This window comes from Haemaphysalis longicornis, unplaced genomic scaffold, assembly GCF_048455015.1.
Source record: "Haemaphysalis longicornis isolate Haplotype H1 unplaced genomic scaffold, Haemaphysalis longicornis Haplotype H1 scaffold_7, whole genome shotgun sequence".
Taxonomy (NCBI): Eukaryota; Metazoa; Arthropoda; class Arachnida; order Ixodida; family Ixodidae; genus Haemaphysalis; species Haemaphysalis longicornis.
The window spans coordinates 128,776,734-128,795,733 of NW_027526422.1; the positions used below are offsets into that span (position 1 = coordinate 128,776,734).

The 19,000-nt window shown below is 45.7% G+C and overlaps 1 protein-coding gene across 1 annotated transcript; it reads right to left on the reverse strand.

Moving 5' to 3' along the window:
- Positions 1-467: 467 nt before the first annotated feature.
- LOC144145101 (uncharacterized) lies at positions 468-18,663 on the reverse strand. The gene is made up of 4 exons (XM_077676594.1): positions 18,456-18,663; positions 14,610-14,677; positions 6,810-6,899; positions 468-1,516 (listed from the first exon to the last, which is right to left on the reverse strand). The coding sequence occupies exons 1-4, from the start codon at positions 18,530-18,532 to the stop codon at positions 1,395-1,397; spliced, it is 357 nt and encodes a 118-aa protein (XP_077532720.1). The 5' UTR covers positions 18,533-18,663; the 3' UTR covers positions 468-1,394.
- Positions 18,664-19,000: the final 337 nt, after the last annotated feature.

Sequence of the window (19,000 nt, forward strand, 5' to 3'; positions counted from 1 at the left end):
ATGTAAGGTTTTGGCCTTCACCATCTAAAAGAACCTGTATACTTCACGACAAAATACACATGCAACCGCAACAAGCATGTCCTACGCATTTTATTGCTGAACTCTTGAGTACAAATGTAGCAAACAAATGCAACAAGGCCACAAAAAAATAGAGGACGCTACAACCACTAATGAGCAGTGTTATGAATGAGAAATATTGCTAGAGAGAAAGTGTTATAGAAAAAGTCGGTCCGCCAAATAAGCTCAGGCAAGGGTGCGTGTTTGTGGCGGGCAGTGTCGTAGATCTGTAGATACCTGAGACATAATACGGTATCTAAAGATCTGGAGATAAGTGGCACTCCAGAATATATATTTTATTGACAAACAGGCTTCAGGAGCAGAGTTTTGTACTCATTCTAATAAAGGGAACTCGGACCCTGTAGTTGTGTGTTGTTAGAATGTTTGGAGGTGTTTCAACCTTACTCCTCTCGACCTCTGGGTTGACTTTTGCAAGCCGGTATTGGAGCCCGGCATTTTCCTTTTCGATGTTTTTCTTCCGCGCGTGCCCACCGGCTTATAGGCCAAGATTTTTGTAATTACTTTAGATATTCGCTACGCTGCTGTTTCCTTGCTGCTATTTATTCGTTCAAGATGGGTAAGCACGCAAAATGGCGGGAGGACAAGGCTATGGTAGATAGAGATTAACGAACACAATGGCGCTCAGACAATGGATAAAGCAAGACTGCAGTAAAAGCCGTGAAAGTAACATATGACAAGCAATGTTGCTCATGCTGTTAAATTAACCTGTGCTGCTGTTGTTATACAACAGCACAGGTTAATAGTCAGTGATGCAAAAAAATATTCGAAAGACATTATACAATTGCAGTACTTTCTTGTTAATTCCATAACAATAGGATATATTTTAACACCAAAGGTAGAGGTATCAGAGCCACAGATATTCTTTCAGCTTGTTTGCAAGCCAAGCCGAGTAAGGGTAGAACACTTTCCGGCCGTCTAACGTCGCGAAAATGGCCGGTCTGACGCCAGATTTTCTTATAGTATGCAATTGTACGAAACTTTCTCTTTTTTATAATCAACTGACGTCATGAATGTGTCCACAATCAAATGCTGCTAGATCGCCAACTCTGGTCCTGCCTGGTCTCGTTTGAGACGGCAGCCTCCACAAAAAGATCCAATATCTGGCCTCCTCGTTTTTTTTTTTTTTGGCTAATTAGGGAAGGTAACACGTCTCCAATCAACAAAATATACGTAAGAAAATAATATGCAATAACAATGGCAGAGATCAATAGAGTGCATGGATAAACAAAGCCTTTGCGTAAGCTCTCTTGAAACCGCAGTGCTACTTATACATCAAATCGAGGTCGATAGCTTGAAGCATTGAGGGGATGCCTTGTTTACTTGCACAGCTCTTCGTTCCAAGTGTCGTAGACAGGTCCTGGGCAGGCCTGAGTCAAGCCTTGCATGCATTTTGTGGCCTGGCAGCTCGTTGCGTTAATAAATACAAGTAGGTGGCACTCTGCATATACAAAGAATCCATGTCACAACAGTTGTAATACCATGTACATTACACTCGACAAAGTTTTATGTGTGTGTCTGCCGCATCACAGAAAATTCCGAGTGAGTGGAGGTTTTTCAAACCATGGAAAACCTTGAAAACAGCGCAATGGTGTTTTACCATTCGAGGCTTTTGAATATACGAAAGTTACAAATGATACAGAAAATGAAGTTAACCCTGCCAACATGCGAACTTCCACGCTTCAAAACACGGATACAACATTTTTGGGGATCGCCTTTTTTGATGGCACCCAGGCGGATCCAGGGTAGCATCTAGGGGAGGGGGGGGGGGGCATTCATTACAGTTGCACAGCAGAGAATTCGGGAATGTGCGGAGATTAAAGTTGCGCCTGAAGAATTCACGCAAATATAGTAGCCATTTTTTTTAGCACCAGGAACGTTCTACCCCTGCGTACGCCATGCATGCTAGTTGTAAATGCGCAGCAGAAAACAAACCTTGCGGCACTAGGTAATGGTTTTTAAACTTCGCAAAGCTAATTTTGCAAGAACATACTAAGGAAAAGAAGTACGCAGTGTGTGCACATATGGCTGGTCAGTTACAGTCGCAGTGGACTTATGTGTTATCACGACAAACTTTAGCACTTAATTACGCCATGATTTCTGGCATCAAGTTGTAGTGAGAGCGGAACACGTACAATCTTCCGACACACATAGAATAATGATTTATTGTGTATATGCTATGTATCGAAGGGGAATGCAATGCAGAAAGCAAGAAAGAGTTAGTATACATTGTTGTGAATATTTAGTGTAATGTTGGTACCACAGACTGAAACACGATGCCCCTCCCCCCACCCTCCACAAAAAAAAAGGGAGCAAATAAAAATTCCAATCAGATTTACGCCATACCTTAAGGTAAACATGAAATCGCTCAAGCACTATACATGAAGTACATGTAGTCACGACTTCCAAATGAGAGCTTATGACAGCATAGCATGAAGGTGCATGTCGAGACTAAACGGGCATTTCAAATAAATTTTTGAGTTTTAAACAATAAATGATTGGTGTGAATGATAAACAGCAATGCTAATCTGACACACCCGACTCAAGAAAGTAAATCGGGTGCCAGCACCCGTTCGTTCCCATGAGCAAATTGCTTAATTATCCTGTTTACGTCGACAAAAATATCCGGTGGCGTAGACCATAAAGCAACTCCTAACAATATATATCTTCCACATCTTGAGTCTGCGAAAAGTTGAAAAGCACCTTTTTGTTGTCGCAACGTTGATCGGCAGCTTCACCAGGGCTTGTAGGAGAGTGTGGACGTTTGGAAAAATGTCATTGTCGCAACTGCCGAAGGCCTCAATTGCTGTCAATTAAATTGCTGTCAATTAACAAGCACCACATTCCCTTTCTCCGCGCCGCTTCGCAAACACCTTTTCAGGAATATTCGGTGGCATGCGAGTAATTGAGCCATACTTCGTTTCAAGGCTTTTGCAAATGCGACTAGCTCTGGAAGTGCAATTTGCATGCACTAAATTAGAAGGCAACGTAGAAAATAACTGGAAGATACCCTCCGTCCTCGATAGAAATCTTTGAATGGTGTACATGATCAGATGGTCCAACAGAGGCCCGTAGACAGATTGTGTGACGTAATTCACTCGTTGGCAAATTTTGGGAGCAAGCTCTTCTCCTCCTCAACATTTTGGTACCATGAAACCAGGGAGCAACGGCTCAGTGGACTCCATATGACGGAGCAGCACGTCTTGGAGGCACGCGAGGCCTGGGAAACTCCTCGATCTCCTAACCCTCGTTGGCCTTGCTCTCGAGCGGCGCCCGCCATGGCTGGCTGCTCGGTGCATCGCACCGCATCGCACCGACCACCCGGGAACCTGAAATGTCCAGCAGCAGCGCCGCGGCCAGAACACCCTCCCTGTTGAAATTCAGCCTACCGAGGACAGCGATGTCGTGGGACAATTGAAAGGGCTAAGCGACACTCTCCAGCAAGAGATATCCGAACCTCCAGAAACAACAGAGAATGCATTGTGGATTCACCAACTCCGAGATTAGGTATGCTTAAAATCCTTCTTGAATCTTTTACTGAAGTACCGAACGACATAAATAAGCTTGACCGACAGACATCTCCTGAACTTCGAAAATTACGGAAAGGGTTACAAAGAGTCAGAAAATTATGTATACATAAATTTTCGCGCAAAGTATAGCTGCTTACTGATAAGATATCGAGGATGAGCGTATCCGTACAGGAATTATCACGCAGCAAGTCACCAAGGACAATCTTTCAGGGATATTTTCGGCAACCACTCTAGTCGTATCCGTAAAACATCGTGGAACTCGTTGGTTACCTCTCCAGCTGGTATCCCAGTGTATGTGCAGACGCATCACTCACAATGAAGACATCGGTGGAAACCATCCCATTGTCACGAGGTGACTTGAGCGCCAGCACAAATGCCACGCCGTGGTCACCACTAGATTGTGCGCAACCGCAAGAGGAAGAGCGTGAAGAACACCCCACGCAACGTAATGAGCCCATACCCGATCAGAAGTCAGTCGTTTTTATGAACACCTACATGAACCGCTGCAATAGACAGAGACTTCGGGGCAAGCCTAGGAAACAGAATAAGACTGTCAAAGTAAAAGCGAGTAACAGAGTTTCTAGACATTCTTCTTATCTATGAACAAATGCCGTTGGGCAGAAGGGAACTATAGCACATTTCAGAAGCTGCATGCAGCACTGTGGAGGCTACATTGTTGTCAACCCCCCGCCCACTGAGGGCGCCTAACTCCCCGTGAAGGAAAGTGACAATAGGCGACAGGGCCTTGCGGTTCCACCTGCCCAGAGGGAGAACGGAAATGTCCTTTTAAGGGCCCCTTCATGGTGAGTTGGGCGGGCTCAGTGGTCTGACTGTTGACAACAATGTAGCCTCCACAGTGCTGCATGCAGCTTCTGAAATGTTCTTTTAGATGGCGAGTTCAGGCCCGTAAGTTCAGTCGAGGCAAGTGCATTCCCGACCAAGACGGCGTGAGAGACGAGCTACACTTAAGACCACTCACTTTTTCTTTCTTGCAACACAACAGAGTGGCGTTGTGCCTTCTTCGCCTACCATGAACAAGAACTTAATTCGAAAGCACCATCGGAGACGCACCAATGAAAAATTAAGCTGCTAGTGACCGGAGACCGAACGGCTAGACGTATTGGAAACGGGCTGCTGAACTGACTATCATTTCATTTTTTGTATCCGTACTTGCAACACTCGCGGCTGGGAGGATGTTGCGGAAAAGGACGAAGACGGCGTGCCAAAGGACAGATCATCATCATGAGCTAGTGGCGAAACATGATTAAATAAATGGCCGCGTATCTTCTCCTTTCGTTGCAAATATCGACGAAAACCTGTAGTCAACTGGCGCCCCTGCAAAGTAAATGTCTCCTTTCTCTTTCCCGGTAAACTCACATGCTGTTCCTCTCCAGTCTTGTTCCTCCCAAGATAACACCCTAGAGGTTTGCTGAAGTCAATTTAAATTTACCGCGTTCCACTGTTCCATGTCGGGTGTTTCGATGTCAGCGCTGCCGTACGGCGGAGGCGCGCGTGAATCGAGGTACTCTACTACAACGTTTAAAGAACCACGTTGCCCTATTCCAGAGCGCTCCAAGCAGAAGGTAGAACCTATCTAGTGGAACCTCTAGCTGCTGTTGCCGTTTGGTTTCTTCAATGCCACCAGAAGCCATATATCAACGCGGGCAACAACAGGCGACGGTTTTCTGCAGTTGATGCATTCCATGTGCTATCGCAAAAACCAAGCATCCATGAATATTTTAATAAAAGAACACTGCAAACATCTCTTATGCATTGATTTTCTGCCTAATATTTACGTAATGTCTTGTTTTTGTTAAACAATATTGGCAAGTATGAACATTGATTGACACCGGACTTAGACGTCTAGATTTGGCGGGGGGTATATAAGACTACTGCGCAGCTTCTGTTTCACTTTGGCCGGGTAGCTAAGTCTAGTCACACAGACAGACAGACAGACAGACAGACAGACAGACAGACCAAAATTTCTTTAGCCCAAGAAAGACTATCGTCTTTAAAACTATCGTCTTTAAAAACGTTCTCAGCACAGCCTTGGCCTCGGGTCCTGCGTTCCCCACCACCCCCAACGGCTTTTATGCCATGAATACGTCTAGGCAATCTTCCTTCACAGCCGCACCGCTCTCACCCTCCTGCAGTTGACATTTGTATGGCATACGAAGTCTCCCATGAAAGTGCCCTTCAGGATGCATGCTGGGCTATAAATGGGCCAGCCAACTAATTTGCATGGTTCCTTCGGCAGGCACATTTTAACCGACCATAATAATTTCGCGTACGAGCAGAGAGAAAATCAGTCGGAATTTTTCAAACTCGGTGCCAGATCTGTCCCAGGAAGCCGCGCTTTCACCCATGAATTCAGCATGGTATTCATCCAGCAGTTAGCCTTACAACCGGACAGAGGGCAACATACACGCGTTCTCATCTAAGCGAATTAAGTCACGCCATGGTCGGTTAATAAGAACATTCACACGCATTATACGGCGTTTCAAAATGCTATTGAAGAGCTCCAGGCGGTTTCTAGGATGGTCGGAGTCACTGCCTCCGCCGATAAGACAAAATACAAGACATCACTCAGCAAAGATGGCGGACGAGAATCTCTGTGTCAATGCCACCAAAAGGACTATGCACACATCTAGTTGATGCAGCATAGCTCCGGATCATTGATTCGCATATTTAATTGGGTACCACCGAACTTTATTTCAAACAGTCAAGAATTTTTTGGCAAATGCAATCAGCCTAATAGGCCGCAGCGAAACAAACAGGCTGGTGCAAGCAGTGTGGTCTCTGGATTGTTTTGTACGTAGGACTCCAAACGCGTTTGGTCTTAGTTTAAACGCCTAACCGTTTCCGGACACAAAGAGTGAAAGCCGCGAATTGTAAGTCATGAAGTGATCACCGGCCTCCCCCATACAACGCCAGACCAAAAGCAAACGAATGTTCGCGCAACTGACGAGCTTACTCAGTAACAGATTCTCTGCTCTTCTTTTCTGTGTCTAATATCCTAAGGCTCTGCCAAAAATGCTTCAGTAGTGACTCGCTTAGCTTTCCACGTCAGAAGGGGGTTTAATGTGATAGGCCACCCTAGCGCAAGTTGTAAATGTCTGAACGTTCTGCTTTTATACCGGATAATTCTAGTAAATCCCCAAAAGCGACAACAGTAGGAGTGCGGCACCCCTTGATTTCTCTTACCTATCATGCCACAGCTGTCGATCTTTCCAACAAAGCAGGCTTCGTAATCCCCGTACGGAACCGTAGAACGGAATGTAGTGCTGATGTTGTCTGCAAGAGAGCGCTCGAGAAGTTTTACATGGCATCACCAGCAACGCGGAACGCAAATCACACACGAGACAAAATGAGATTTGTTATTGTCAGCAACATCTAGCTGCTTTCTAGGAATTTCCTCCGGTGCTGTTTCCACCTGCGTTCCTTATATTGCCCCAGATAAAGCAACGTTATTGCTCCGAAATAGCAATTTGTTTGCTACAATCGTTGGATATGACGATGACTACTACTAGCACAGTGCAAAGCGATCACGGAATATGTGAACAAACAAGTTCAAACTTGTGCAAATTTGTGCTGATGTGTCCTCCAGTGCCCACGTAGAAAGAAATGCTGCAGCTTCGCCATGGCTCAAGCCTTGCGCGACTTTGTGCAAGCTTGGCCAGTTTTAGTGGCGTGCGGCTATTTTAAGAGCGATAGAACCTACGGTACACAAAAGAAATAGAAAAATTGTGGTCGACCCCTATTTCATAGGAATCCGCAAAACACGAAAGTGAAAGGGGGCTTCACAGGAGCAGTTGAATGTTAAAGGAACATCCTTCATGTGCGAAGCATTCGCGAGCCTGACTCCACCAGACGAAGTGACACCGACATGCAAGAAACAAAAAACAGCGGAGGGTGCCACAATGCACGCGCGTCCTCCGTACACGAAGGCGCTGGAATCGAGGCGCTAACTGTCGGCGCTCATTAGCGTCATAATGCACTACTTCGCTTCGCCTCTCCTAGACGACAGCACCACCTGAATGAGTCATAGGGAAGGGCATAAGGCGCGTTCGTAGAGCTGCTCACGTCTCTGTTCATAGCGCAGTGGGCAGAGTGCCACGTACCTCCCGTTGTGGCGACAGAGTTCGTGGGCTCGAAACAGGGCGCCGCCGCGTCAATGGCAGCTTTTCCGGTGACGTCACTTCTGTGACGTATATATGACGTCACTGAGATCTTGGTGTAGCCGGGCATTCGTGTTAAAAAACCTCGGATAGATCATCATCACCGCACAACGAATGTCCACTGCAGGAAGACTTCTTGCTTAAAGGGACCCCGAAAAGCTTTGTGAAGGTGGCAATCAAATGCATTCAGGTGGTAGAACACATAACGTGGGATTTTTTAGCCAAGTGTGAGCCCCATACGTTGTACAGATAATTTGTAAACAATTTTTGAAGATCGCCTTTCTCAGCCGATGAGCGCGACGCCGCAGCGAGCCGACCGCGGCTGACGCAACGGCGACCGCGGGTGACGCAATGGCGATCGCTGGTGACGCAACGGCGAAGGCGCCCCCTGATTCGCCCAATCGCCGGCAAGGTCGGCCGCCGGCGGCGTCACTGCCATTGGCTTCCGGCTGCTCTTCCTCCTTCCTGCGCGATCCCGAGGCAAAGGCGGCAAAGGCGGGCCCGCAGTGATTGACGCGAGCCTAGGCGCAGGAATGTAGCTAGCTGCTTTGAAGGAGGCAGAGAGGGAGGAGGAGTCGATCGGCAAGTGGGGAGAGGTGCATTTAATTGCTTCTGGCGCAGCTAATACTGAATGTAGATCAATAATTCCAACGGCATTGCATCGCTATATTGGTGCTACGTGACAATACATGCCTTTTGTAACTTTTACAGAAGGCTTTTCTGGGTCCCTTTAAGCTTCCACCGACTTCCCTCCTTTGCTGCCTGAATTTGTTCTTTGCTCCGTATTTTATGTTCTCATTTCGCCATCGATTCATTTGGATTCCCTCTCTTTTACTCCCACATCTCGGTACCCGTTCTGTAACACTGGTTGCCCAGTGGTTGTCAGCACTACGTGCCCTACCGAACGTCAGTTCGTTCTCTTAATTTTGAGCTAAGAGGTTTCCACTCGACTTTGCTCTCCAATTTATCACGCTTATTTTATATCTACAACAGTTTTTCCGTCATTCTTACCACGCCTAGTTGAACTGACTTGTGTGTTTATTATATTAGGAGGTGCTGAGTTAGTCTCCACCATGAATCATTACCGGTTTTGTGGGTTTTTCGCATATCATTCCTTTAGTGGCACATGTAGCGTACGTAGCATACTGTTCATTACTCGTGAGGGCCTGCCGCATGCATGTCTGCAGATAATGTAAGCATTATTTCCACTCTCGGATTTGAATAAGCACTGATGTGTTTTGGATGATAATCGTATTTGTACGTATCTTCAAGTGCAGTATAGAATTCCGATTATACGATTTTCTCGGGACCGTGAAAAAGCGTCGTAAAATGCGGGCGTCGTAAAATCCGCACAAGAAGAATACAGAATATAAATACAGTTTCGCGCTACGAATTTGCAAGAAACTTCAATGTAAACTACGAAGCAATGCTTTGCAGAGATTCGGAACACAGATACCTAAGTAAATTCGAAAAGAATAATTCAGTGCGGGTGCAAATGACGCTATATGAGAACTAACCTTGTACCGCAGCCCTTGGCCGCGATTCTCGCCAGTCGGTGCGAATCATGGCACACACGATCACGACAAGCGTACATTTGGAAGCCTAGGCCTTTCAGCGTAACCTTGTTTATTCTGCTTAATTCTGCTCCGCCGATTTATAAATAGCTTCGCCAGTGTGGGACTAACTGTTGAATCATTTTTCCCAAATAAAGCCTGTTCCCTCAGTTGTTCGAATTTTGGGGTGTCGCTTATGCGGTTTATAATCACATAGACCAACAACTTGCATACAACAGGAATCAGATTTATAGGTCGGCATTTATTAAGCTTTTACATCAATTTGGTTCTGAAAATTGCGTAAGCGTTATTCTTGGCTTACGGTGCATTTGAACTCCTGAGACCTTCTGAGGACACTTTTTCAAGCTGTCCAGGAGCGAAGCTTTTATTATATTTACATACACAATTATTCCGTCGTCTCCTGCAGCGTTTTTTTCTTTGTCGGCCCAAAATAACTTTCAAGCCTCTTTTTTTTATTTACTGCTAAAACTTTTTGGGGCATGATAATTCCTATAGTACTGCTTTCTGGTTCAACAATGGTAGCGTACACATCTACATCGAGACTTTTCTCTACTTTTATAATCTCATCTAGGCGTTCGTTATGTCACCAGTTTTGCCTTTCAATGCAGCTTTGTCAGTAGCGCGACCTTTTATTGTTGGTTTCAATTCATGAAAGTTTTTTATCAGTCTGCCACGCTGCAAAATCGGATGTCCGTAACCTTGCTTGTTTCTAGTAATCAATGGCGAAATTCCGGAAGTCCGGTGGCGATGGCGAAGTCCGGAAAGTTGATTTGCCTGCTATGCGTTTTCCAATTCTATTTTTCAGTTTTCAAACAATTCATTCCTTATTATGGTTGTTACCAGCTTTCTTATGTTTTCGTCCACCAATTGCAGCCGCAGGTTCGGTGATTATTGCAGTTATAGTGTCCCTAAGCATGTTTATGCCATTCTCACATTCTGTTCGCGTTACAAGCGCGAATTTGTTCTGAATTATTATTTCAGGGTGCCTCGCCCTACCTCTTGCTGAAGGCAAGCTTGGTTCATTTTTTACTATTATACTCGGGAACAAGTTAAAGGTGTTGTGCCACCAAATTTGTTGCTTGTGCATTCTTTGTTGCAAACGTTTTATAATTCGTTAGAAAGCATGATACATGCTCTCACACGCACATATTCTGAGTGAAAAATTTATTATCGCACGATTCATGTGAACAGGATTCGGTTTCGGTTTCTGGGCGCCGATTCAAGCAGTGACGTCAATGCGTTGCGCCATAGCCTCCTTTAGTAGGTTATATAGGAGGCTATGGTTGCGCGGACGCTCTGCCACGCGTGTCTACCATGCGGCGCTGCGGTACGTTGCGACTTTACTGCGGCGTCTGCTCCTCCACATACGCGCTTCACCACGGAAGTAAACACGCCAACTCGTCACGTCAAGCCGCGACAGCTCCGACCTGGATTCTTTGTCTGCATCCTCGGATGCAGACAAATGAAAACCATGGATTTGCAAACCATAAAAATGCTAAAAAAAACGCTAAAAAAAAAAAGCTGCCCCCGCCGCGAATCGAACCGGCAACGTTGACCGGATTGGCGGAACGCGCGAGACCACTGAGCCAGCGAACAAACGATTCCGCTTCGCGATATGGCCGGTGTACTAGATGGAGGCCCATCCTTGGAGTCGTACGTCGGTGTTTACTAGCTAGTTTACAGAATTCCTGGCTTGTAAACTCACATTTTTTAAATAGCGCTTGCGCAGCAAGGTTCCGCGAAGCCCCCGCGACAGCTTATCGCCATCAACTCTGCTCTTCTGCGAAAGCGCTCGCAAAAATAAGTGTGCCCGGCTGCGACTGCGATTTTGCACTGAAGGGATAGTGCTTGCCGTACTTTGGTTTTACGTTTTACGTTAAAAACCTTTGCCGATACTGATCCCTTATTACCCAAATTACCCTACGTAACTGTTCTTCTGCACGAAACTGACCTTATATTTTCAACAGGCGAGCCGATCGCACACACATTCCGGGGTAGCGGCGTCGCCGAAGAGCACGGCCGAAGCGTCGAACGCCAAAATACGGATCGCATTAGCGCTAGTGTTGAGTTGTATGGGCTTCATGGAACTTACTGAGCTTATTACCCTCCAGAAACTAACAAAATAGAGCCGCGTTCATTGCGGCACGAATGTTGTCGGGGCGCAGTTCTCGCGTCTCGGTCGATTGACGACGCGTCGTGCGACCAGTCAGGCGACCGGTTTTGTTGGCGTCTTCGGTCGGCGAGTCAGTCACACTATGGCGACTTTCCATCGGCCGACGTATTTGTGTCGCCGTCGGCGTGGTGTGACAACGCGGTCTGGCAATTCGGCAGTCGGCCGATGTTTTAACTAGAGTAGTTCACTCTAGGTTTAACGACTCGCCGGCGTCGCGTCGTCGTCGTATCGGTATAGTGTGTCGATACGACCAAGCGACCAAACAAACTGTGGTAACTGGAGTTCACGTTCACGTCGCCCGAGTCGCTAGCGTTGTATGACGTCACAAACTTTGCGGCGCTGGCAATTCACTGACGTCATGGTTAGTGGCGCTAGCGATGGGTCCCGATTTCCAGAAGAGCATTTAGGTAATTTTTAGAAGCGAATTAAAATATATATTAAGCGCTTGCTGTACCCAGCACTTCGTGTTGAGGGTCGTTGCATGCAGAGGAAGCCTACAGCAGGCTTTTTACAGACTTAAAATTTGGTGGCACAACACCTTTAAGAACGCCAACGCGGTGTCACTTCGCCTATGCGACGGACCCGGATGTCAACGGGCACGCGCGATTTCAAAGAAGATTGCTATGAATGCGTGGTATCGTCTGCCTTTTCTCCCGTAGTTTGCGTGTTGTCGCTGCACTAGTTCATAAGCATATTGTCACGAAGACAAGGACGAAGCAGTTGTCTTGAATGACAAATACGTTTATTGGAGCGAACTTGTGCTCCCCTAACAACTCAAAAGAATACAGAGGCGGCGAAGCAGCGGTCAACAAAGTGACTTGCACAGGCGAGTGTCGTCGAATCGAATGCCCCGGCGTCCGCACTGCAGGCTTTTTATCTTTCGGCGCGCGTGGTTCTCGAAACGTCGATTCGCATCGAGAACATAGTAGATCCAAGAAGATTATTCTGGGCTGTTCACGTTAGATCGGAATGCTCTCCCTATCACAACAGATAACACATGCGGCACAGAAAGAAAGAATGGACCACGCGCTTCCCTTGGCGCAGAGATAACGCAGACCGGCGCAGCCGGGCGGTAAAAGCAAAACACAAATAAACAAACCCAATGTATGGTTCGCGGCAATATGAAGTCCAAGAAATCACGAAAACTGGTCGTGCCATGTTCAAAATATTCCCAGTAACGCGCTACTTGCGCCACGGAGTAACATCCCGCCGCGGTGATGAGGCGCAGCGGCAACGTCTGTTGCCGTCGAGTATAGTGACGTTTTTTTTTTTGTTTTTTTTTTTTTTGCAGATCTGGCCTTGCTCTCTTCTCCACCCTGAGATGTCGGCCACGCCTAGCACATTGCAATCTTGCACAACCGCTTAGCAGATGGAAGGAATTCGACTTCAATTTCGTTTTTTTTTTTTTTTTGGCTAGAATTATCGTGCGCCCTAGTGTTTTCGTCGTCCGTTTCTCATTCGAAATCCTCGTATATTATTAACTATCAACAGCGTTATTCTCATAAATAAACTTTGATGCCGAACGCGCACTATCATACCTCTACTTTCTGCTCAGCTTGATCACTGCGGCATGACCCTCTCAGTTGTATTACAGAAATGTACTACAGTAATATTGTGGAATATAGTATTGTAGAACTGCAGTAATATTGTAGCGATCGATAGCCGAAAATTCACAGGAATTCCCGGCTATCTCTCTGTAGATCAAGAATGCTACCTCAAGCTCTTTACTTCCTTGATTCCCTCGGTAGCACAGCATATGATACCTGCAGTAACCTGAGATGCAAGGACGGTGAAGCTCTAGTATTGTGTTGCGAGCGCTCTTTGCTCTCACTTGACCACGTGTGGTGCCTGCGCTACGATTGTGAAATGCGATAGATACCAACCTCTCCTGCGCCTCTTACGGAAACAAATCCCTAGTGCCTCTAGTTTACTAGGCAGGGTGCATTCATTGAATCCGAAATCTCACGCGTTCAAATTTCAATGGCGCCAGTTTATTTGTTTCTTTATTACGTTGTTTTTATTATAGCATTTTTTTTATGCAGCAGAAGCCGGACACATGGAGCGCGACTTACAGGTGTCTTCGTTGTGTAAACTAAATATGCTTATTTGTTTAATTTTAACGCCTCGTAGTAGCAGCTGTCCCAGTAAATATATTTGTTTGACTATGACACAAAGCTCTAGCACACTTGAAAGAGGTATTGTGTTTGCTTTGGAACGCTCAGAAAAAATATTCCGGATATGTAGAGTTTGGCCCCAAACGGTTGCATTAGATTAAAGTCCGGTTGGCGTCGGTGCAGCGCTTTCTTCATCCAAGCACAATATGTATGTGATATTTTGCCTCGCAGATATACTAACATAATAGCGCGGCATATAGGCTTCTTGCGTTGACGTGGTGCGCTTTCCATCCTCGCTGCTCAGCACTAGAAACAGTGCGGTGAAGATGGTATTAATAAATTTAGGAAAGTGATTTTGTTTCCTTCCCGGTGACAAATCTCGAGCACAGAACGGTTCAGGAGATGGACCGTAAAAGCAAAATCATTACAAGAAAAAGCAAAGTTTGCTTCATTTCATTCACGAAAAAAAAACTAGGACGGTGCTGGAACTAAAAACACGTAAACGAAATATAAAGTGAATGCCTGGAAGCAATTTCTCGAATATTCTTTACAATATTTACAATCTTTACAATCCTTCATCAATAGGTGTACTTGACGGGCCTGGTTACGATTTCTGTGTTTCAAAGTTATTTCTACATTTTTATTTTTTGGTCCGACGGGCCGGGCCCCAACGGGCCAGTTAGTGAACAGAGTCAATTGGTCCAATACTGCTGCAGGCAGCGCTTTTTTACGCACACATCAAGCGCTTTTTTACTCACGTAGACAATATATGTGATGTCTTGCCCTTCAGATAATAAGATAATATTAAAGCTTTCTGAGCTGCTATGGCACGTGTCTCGCCCCTACGCAGCTTTTCTAAAGCCATTCTTGTGGACGCTGCACGGCGATAACGCATTAGGAATTATCAGCTGCAAGACTGTCTTAGAGAGTTGTAGACAAGTTCTCTGAAATACGGGTTCACTTACCCCTCTCATAGGTAATATCGACCACATCGGGCACATCTGTAAACTCACTTTTCTGTGATTCTGTATATCTGAAAGGAGGAGTAGAAGTTTTGCAGTTACAAGCACGCAACTGCTATCTGTAGATTTGAAGTTCTACCGTATAAGGCAGACAGTAAGTAATTATTTACGTATGTCGCATTTTCAAGCTGGATGTGGAGAGGAAGCTGATTTGACAAAGTAGCCGGGCTACATTGAGAATAGTCACCCAGAATCGGAGTGAACCACAGTCTTTAAGTCATGTTTTACAAAGGAACAAAAGCCAGGACAAGAGTCTTACACGCGTGGCAGTTTTCTTGAGGCCACAGCATCTCTAAAACAATCAGAGCCGATGAATTTAAAAAAAAAGTAGCTTAAAAAACGGCTTAATGCAGGAAAGGAGCTCAGAAATGGTACGAGAAAAATGTTTGTTGCTGATGTACTCCGAACTTTAGAGGGCATTTTGCTCTCTAAAATTCCCTCGAAAGGCAACACACCAACTGACATGAAAGCAGCGATACTTACTCCGCTTCACAAAGGAGGGGATTGTAGCAAAATAGAAAACCATAGGCGAGAGTCTATTCTATCATTCATCGCCAAGATAGTAGAAAAATACCTGTTTCGAATTATGGCAGACTTTTGAGACACTCACAATGTTATTTCATCTCACCAATACGTGTTAGTTCAAGGAAGGTTCACTGAAACTCTGAAAACTTTTCTGACTTGTTGAATTCGGCTTGCGAACATAATCAAGTTGCCTAGGCTCTGTTCTTAGATATTAAGACAGCATTTGACAGTGTACCGCACAATCTTCTGTGACGTAAACTTTCCTTACTTTGATTTAGAGGACCATTCTTGCAGTTGCTTCAAAATTTTTTGCACGGCCGGCGCCACTGTGTTTCCCTAGGAGAGTCTCGCAGCAGCCTTTCACCGATAAAAAATGGAGTTCCTCAAGGTTCGATACTAAGCCCATTGCTCTTTGATCTTTTTGTCAATGATCTTTGTAGAGCAGTTTCCATTCCACTGTTTCAGTATGCTGATGACACTTTGATAGTTTTCTCCTCATTACACGTTCATCAGGCCATTGCATCGTTGCAGACTGCTGCAACTCATGCAATGGACTCGTTTGCTGCTAACTTAATTATAGTTAATTTAGTTAAAACGAAACTTGTGTGCTTCCACAGTCCGTTAAAGAATGTTGTGCATGATTACCCGTTAATTTACCACACATCCTCATGTCCTTCTTGTACGTGCAAAGCAGTAAAGTATGCTTTGTCTGTAAAATATCTCCAACTAATCTTTGACAATGACTTGATATGGAATTCTCCTCTAGCATACGTCTGTAAAATTCTGCGTGCGCTTTTGTGCATTTTATACAACTTGTATTACTTTATGCCGTTATCAGTGCGGAAGATTATTCTGCATGCCCTGGGCTATAGTGTTCTTGGTTACGGCATTACAGTGTATGGACCCTGAGCAGTTCGATGGCAGCAGAGGCTGAATTCCATTCTAAGCTCTTTACTAAAAAATGTAGCCCATAACCTTTGCCTCCCCGGAAGTACAAGTATTTTTACAACGTTACAATTGGCCGATTTTACTATGCTGTTAATGAAAACAATCGTGTTAAAGCATTTTTATACGAGTGACTACAAAAAAAAAAACACATTCCTACGCGTAGCCTTAGACCAAGAGATCTGTATCGCATATCAAGGTGTTTAACAAGGTATGGCCAAAGAATGCGGCGCTACTATGTGCTGTCGTTCTTCAATAAATTGCCACCCACTCTGTTTGTAGTGAACAGTCGTTGTAAACTGAAAAAAAAAAAAATCACGCCATATCCACGGAATGAATGTTAAGTGGGGCGAAGCTCGAGAGGGGGAGATCATCGGTAACAGTAACTCTCCCGTGAAAGTTCGCCCATTACATCATTAAGAAAACGTAAGACTGTGTGCGTACATTGTACAAGTCAACTTTTATTTTCGGAGTCAATGCTCCCAGGCCCAGACCTGGTGAAAGACCCCGCGCCATCGAGGACTACCCCGCACCTCTACCACAATTTGTCACGTAGGGTGGGACACAACGGTAAAGAAAGAACTTTTATTTAGGGCGAACTTGTGCCCGAACAAGACGAGAGGAAACGAGCAAAGGTCCTTGCGTCTCGTTCGATCTCAGAGAACGACTGCCTGCGTTCGTGGCGTGATCTCTTGCGTGATCTCCCCCTCGCAGTGCACGTGCGCTCGCGCCTCCGTTGGCGAACACAGACAAGCTCGCGCTCCCGGTGCCGAGTTTGCGCTGCCGGTTGCAGCCGGTTCTTGCGCGTGCAACGCGGCCCACTTTGCGACATCTCCGAAAGCATGCGGCGGTCACGTACCACGAGTCACAAGGGATTGACAGACCCATGGCTTTAGGAGCTTCACCCCTAAAAAAACGCCTACGTGCCTTTCGCCCTGAAGTTGCCCGACTCCGTACTTGCCGCCGATGCCAACCACTATTGGCTTGTTCGTTATTTTTCCCTTCACTCTGTGGCAGAGTATAGCCTGTAATGGTTTTACAGTTTACCCTGGTATTTTTTTCTCACTGACGGTTATATCGCACCATCCTAACTAGATGCTTCTGTTGCTGTTTCATGTTCGGCTATGTGCCGTGATTTTCGCTGCCTGCCAGGCGCTACCCTTCAAGCCCACTTTGGCTTTGGCAGGCCTGTGACTGTGCCGTTTTCTGTTATATGTAATAAAGGAATTATTATTATTATTATTATTTTTATTATTATTGCCTCAAAGCAAGGATACGCCCTGCCGGTGTGTCACTCACATAGACGACCGCCCGAACAGCCGAAACTACCTGCAGCTTCCCCCATAGCCGGGAACATTGATTGGCTGCAGCAGTGATGGAACCCGCCTATAGCGGCGCCGAGGTCTTCATCGCCAGCTGCGTTATAGAGGCTACGTCACACCCGAAAAGAAACGTCAGTGCTCTCTTGGATGGCGACGATAATTAAAATGTAGACAAGAAACAAACAACGACCTTTTTTGCTTGCTTGCAGACTCCCTGTACTGCGCATAGCTGTAATGTTCTGGTGCATGTTGTCGTGAATACGTAATCGAGTGATAGCCCACCTGAAATAGCGACTCTTGGAAGCCTATTTAAGGCACCTTTAGGAGTTCGTAAGTAATGCAGTACTTACGCTTGGACAAACCTTTACGTTTGATTTGTGGAGCTCAAGTAAAGGTTTTCAATCTTCTCGCAATTGCTAGTACTTTTATGTAGGTAAAAATAAAGCGGGATCAAACGCCCGAAAAGAGCACGAGCATTGTTATTTCGAGAGGGGGCACTACGTTTCATCTTGTTCGATATGGACTGTCTGTAAAAACGAAACGTTAGAAAAAAAAAAAAAACGTAAGGTACTTCATTTTTCCCGTTCATTTCAACAATGTGGACTGAATGCAGAACCTATTCCCAGAATTTATTGTAATGGAATACGCGATGTAATGTAAAAGCACCAACTTGATTACATACCTGCATGTATTCACCAATGCATACTCCACAGACGACCTCTGATCTCTTGTTGTTCAGGAATTACTTCGCGTTCTTTGATCACACTCCACTTTTGTATACATCTCACATTTTTTGTCATCATCGCTTTACAACCTTTCCTTATATGCTACCTTTTTTTCGCCTTATATTCCTCCTGTACCCAGTGCATCACCCGAGAAGTCCCAGCGCTGTTAGTGAGCACTTAATAAATAAATAAATAAATAAATAAATAAATAAATAAATAAATAAATAAATAAATAAATAAATAAATAAAACACACTGTACCCAAATACTTACGCTAGTGATCCGTTATTTTCGAACGTGTAAACGAGGGTGGCGAGTCCATTTCCCTCACGTACAGAGCGGACACACATTCCCGGGGCTGAATCCGACGTCGCTGCTGCGCGGTAGTTGCTTGCGGAGGCATCGTAGAGCTGAAGGCAAGCAGGGCATAAAAACGTTGTTATATTCGTTTGCGTCAGTAGCGCGCTATTTGCAAAGCGGATTTAACCCCTTCCGCCCTGAATTTTTTATTTCTAGCAAGAACCTTCTGTGCGCAAGCTACACTACGTTACCTCGGGCAGTCTTCGCGGGGTGAACAGTTTTGCCCTTGGGAGCTAGAGGTCAAACCACACCCCCTTCCGCAAGCGCCTGGCACGGAGCAGCGGCCCGATAAGGGGGAGAGATAGGTGGTAGGGGAGAGATAGGCGGGGAGGGAAATGAGACGTGCGCGGGACCCGTGCGCGGGACGTGGCGGAGGATGGCGAGAGGGCAGCCGCCGCAGCGATAAGCGCGCGCCACGAAGGAAGGTTACGAGGCCACGTGCGGCGCAGAACCGTGTG